General features: G+C 37.6%; 1 protein-coding gene across 1 annotated transcript; it reads right to left on the bottom strand.

Moving 5' to 3' along the window:
- Window positions 1-1,765: 1,765 nt before the first annotated feature.
- Window positions 1,766-3,674, bottom strand: GCK72_017910 (uncharacterized protein; the record flags this gene model as incomplete). The annotated part of the gene is made up of 4 exons (XM_053732306.1): window positions 1,766-1,870; window positions 2,610-2,706; window positions 3,176-3,387; window positions 3,438-3,674. The coding sequence occupies 4 exons, from the start codon at window positions 3,672-3,674 to the stop codon at window positions 1,766-1,768; spliced, it is 651 nt and encodes a 216-aa protein (XP_053581219.1).
- Between the last annotated feature and the right edge of the window lie 717 nt (window positions 3,675-4,391).

A 4,391-nucleotide genomic window follows, 5' to 3' on the forward strand; every position in this document is an offset into this window, starting at 1 on the left:
CCTCCCCATCTAGCATTTTGTTTCTTTTTTTCAAAAATTTCAGTGTTGTGCTTGTGTTGTCGTCCCGTGTGTATGTTCTTGTGTGTATTTTCCGTATTTTTCACCCAGTGATCCCTTATCGTCCATCCCGTCTAGCTGTTCGTATTTCGCTCCTCCCCGGTGCCAAAACAAAATGCACATTATATCCCTCGTTTTGATTTAAGATTTAATCGCCCTCTCCCACTTGTCGTCTAGTGTTTCATCTGGTTTTCTAAAAACCATCTTTTCGATACCCATAGGACTTTCAACAAACAACATGCAAAATAGCCTTTACATGATTCTTTCGTCTTACTTTTTTGGAATTAGTGAGATTTGTCTTGAATGGAACCTCCAAAAGAGAGAGAGAGAAAGCAAGTGTTCCACTCCAGCCAAATCTCAGTTCTCCCTAGTAATACCTACCCAAACTTTCAGCCTCCCAACTAGATTGTGATTCCCTTCTTCTTCTCCCAGTTCCTCCCTCCCCATCCCAATTGATTTACTGATTTACAGGCAGCTTTAATCTTTAATCTTTCGCAGTGAACTTCATCTACTTTTACTCTTTCTCTAATAATCCATCATTGTCGCATCTCCCTCCTCATCTAAACTCCAATCAATTGTCTTTCTCTCTTCTTTCACTGCTATATTATTCATAATTATTCTTTTCTGGCGTCGTTCCAGTTGTCTTTTGCTGATAACCCCCGGTGAATTCGTTGTACAGACCCTGTTCCCCCCACTCTCCGTCCCCCTTCAACCCGATTAGCTTACCCAATGGAAGTAGTATTTTTTAGTCGAACCGTTAGACTCTCCTGTATACTAACCTATACATATACATATATATACATACGCTCTCTCCCAGAATACTTTCAGATATTCCATTATTTTATTGTCTTCGTCTTCCTTAATATTTTAGTGTATCAATCCGTTTTTAGTTGCTGCCCCGCTTTCGTTTAGATGGTTCACTTCAATGAGATTCTCCTTTTTTCGAAGAGATCATACAAGTGTATACCGTATATCGTTTATTCTTTCTTCGGTTAGCTGGTGTACTTTGAAACTTGTGAAGCTATTTTCCCTCCCTCCCCCTCCCTAACTCTACCCATCTACTCTTTCCAATTGTGTCTCCAAATAAATTGCAAACAATACCAAGTCACTGTTTTCTATTTTGTGGTCAGGGATCACGCTTGGGGTGTCATGAATCGCATCATAAGATCAAGTTTTAATTCAAATATTAACTTTACAAGATTTATTTGACAATATGTTTTTAAAAAAACATGCAGTCGCACACAGAAAATGAAAATGCAATATGTGGAAAGAAGCCAGAAAAATTCCGATAATTTGGAGCGATTTATTTGTTGAAATATTAATACAATAATCCTACCTAAATAGTAGACAAGAACGAATTTTCCTGTTGCAGGAAGGAATGGAGAACATTCGAGTACCTGCCAGAACCGAATATTCTTATTAAATTATTATTTGTCTACGCATTCTCGATACGTTAAGGTTAATCAATCAAAAACAGAATACAAGAAAAGAAATACAATAAATAGAGGAGGGGAAGCCAAGTTAGGAAATGTTAGTATCCGTGTCACTACTGGAGCTTTGATTTATTATTTTGTTCAGCGCTCTTATTTTAGATTTTGATATATTCCATCGGCAGGAGCGGCAATGCCGGGTTTGTAAGAGAGAGTAACCAAAGTAGTTGTTGTGATCAATTTCAATTTCAGCTTTGGGAGTTTAAAGATTGTAGTCATCAAGGCGGTCCGCAGCATTTCGGTCCTCCGAGTCCGTACCACTTGAATGGTTGAATTGAAGTTGTTTTTCTTCTTGAAAGATTTCCACTTGTTTCATGAGGGACCTACGAGTATGAATCAGGAGTGGTATGATGAAACTACCAAATAAGAGAAAAGAGAATGGTCCAGTGAGTATTACTGCAATCAAGAAATTACTGCAATCGATATGTTCAACTTGGACCACTTTATTTATATGCGTGTGGACGTATATAATAGCACAGGCAACGAAAAAGTGAAATATCCAGCCGAGAGTAACACCAGTGCAGCTCTATAAAAATGAAATTTTTCAAGAAATTCAGGCTTTCGGCCAATATTCAATTGGTCCTGACTCAATTGGTACGGCTTGCTCTTTAAATCCCACTACTCTTTTGGTACGTAATTTAGTACATTATTCATTGAGTACGATGGCTCTTTGCGTACCATCACTCTTTAGGTACGGTTTTCGAAATTTAACTTTGGGTTCCTGAATTCTGATTGTGAGTATTTCATTGTGAACCATTTCTTCATAAAAATCCCAGTCGTTTTTGAAATCTAAAATAGATTGATTCAGTATTAAGGTTTTCTTATCTCTTTTGAACTTGCACAATTTTCTGTTTTCGTAATGGAATACTATAATCAAGACTATAAGTTATGCTGAAAAACTGAAAGATTGAACTTGTCTCAAAGAGTTAATTTCCTAAAAACCGTACCCAAAGAGCACTCGTATCCAATGAATAGTGTAATGAATAATGTTACGTACTGAAAGGGTGATGGGGCCCAAAAAGCAAGCCGTATCCATTGACCGTACCGATTGAGAAAACTCACAAGGTCGCAAATTTGCTTTATGACTTTGACAATTCTATCCTTTAATACTTCCATTCCAACAGCATCTGGTATTACTAATTCGTTGGTCATCAAGGGTCTGAATAAAAACATTTATTAAATACAGCTACAGTGACCTGGTTGTATCTTGGGAGTATTACTAGTGTGTACGAGTTTCCTAAAATCTGCTATTGGCTTAAAAGCACGCAATAAAGCCACTGGCTCACAATTTTAGTCATAAAGAGGCGTAGTCCACTATTGAATTTTGAGGAAAGCATTTATTACTGAAAAGTCAATTTTTTGAGGAAAAATTAGAAAATGGTTGAATTTCCAAAATCCAAATTGGTAGCATTCAAGAACGTTAAAAGAAATATCAGGAAATGTCAACATTCTGACGTTTAATGTTTTATTAGAGGAGCCTATTTGAATTGAAAATTGAGAAACTACGGAAACACTCGAAAAACAAGCAAAGGTTGGGTTGTTTCTACCGTAAACAGGACAATAACTTTCTTCTTATATCCTAGAAGCGTATATATAGAAGGTTTCAATTAATCATCGATAAAACTCACTTTAAATCGGTGTACACAAACTTCACTTCGATAAGACCCACAGCAAAAAACGCCAGGCGAAAGGTCAAAAGAAACGCTACTGGAAATGCTGAAATAACAAGAGTGAAGATAGCTGGAAGAGACACAGGTGAGAAAGATGAAATATCAGCAAAAGCAGCGACTGCGATTGGGAAGTAAACTTTATCAATCCACCAGGCGTCGTGAAAAGTTGACTGGAAAAAATGCATTGAAAATGAACAATCTAATTTCAAAATAAATTCACCAAGTCATTCAAAATCTTTTCAAAGTTATCCACAACCCTGGTGTAGTGTTGTCTTTGAGTTGATTTGAGCTCTTCTTTCCTTTTACATTTGTGGAAATCGGAAAGTGAATCGCAAAAGAAGTTATGTTCAAACTGTAGATTCCTCAAAAGCCGTTCATTTCCTCTGGAATACGTGTTTGGTAAAATATCCATCCGTTTAGAAGACAACAGTTCGCAGATATTCTTCTCGTTATCCATGTTTTCTCCGAGTTCTATTTTAGGCTCTGAAAACAAAAGCATCCTGCTGTCCAGTTGATAAAATAATTGTTCTATTTTGAAAACGTGGTTAATTGTGATCAAATAAAGGAAGATTCGCTATTCAACGACTTCTGCAAAATGTCGCTCTGGCAACCGTTCTGCGACGGAGCGCGTTTCCGCGGCCTTCCGCCTCGCACTGCTGTGTGGTCCCCAGTTTTTGCAACTGCGTCACATGATGCAGCTTTGCGTCTCTACTCGTGAAGATAGAGCGCGTTTGTAAAAGCCACATATTCCACTTCGATAACGATGTTCCCAGCTCACTTTTGTGTTTACAAAGAAGCCAGGGCGAATCTTTATGGGTGAATCTCCCTCAGTTGGCTTGAAAAATTGATATAAAGTCTAAATGTTTGTAAGGATTTGATTTGACAATCGGGGACCTGAAGGAAACTTTTTATTCGGCTTCCGTCAGTTGTACGTACTCAAATCTCTTCTCGGGAACACCAAGGCCAGACAGGCATCAAGTTTGGGGTGTTAGGAATCGTATGTGCGATGCTTAATTCAAATATTAAATTTACAAGATTTATTTGACAACATGTAAAAAACATATTCCCGTCGCCTACAGAAAATGAAAATGCAATTGGTTGAGTGAAGCCAGAACAGTCCCGAAAATCTGGAGCGAATGATTTGTTAAAATTTCAATACAATAAACCTAACTAA

The sequence above is a fragment of the Caenorhabditis remanei genome, chromosome V (assembly GCF_010183535.1).
Source record: "Caenorhabditis remanei strain PX506 chromosome V, whole genome shotgun sequence".
In the NCBI taxonomy this organism is placed as follows: domain Eukaryota; kingdom Metazoa; phylum Nematoda; class Chromadorea; order Rhabditida; family Rhabditidae; genus Caenorhabditis; species Caenorhabditis remanei.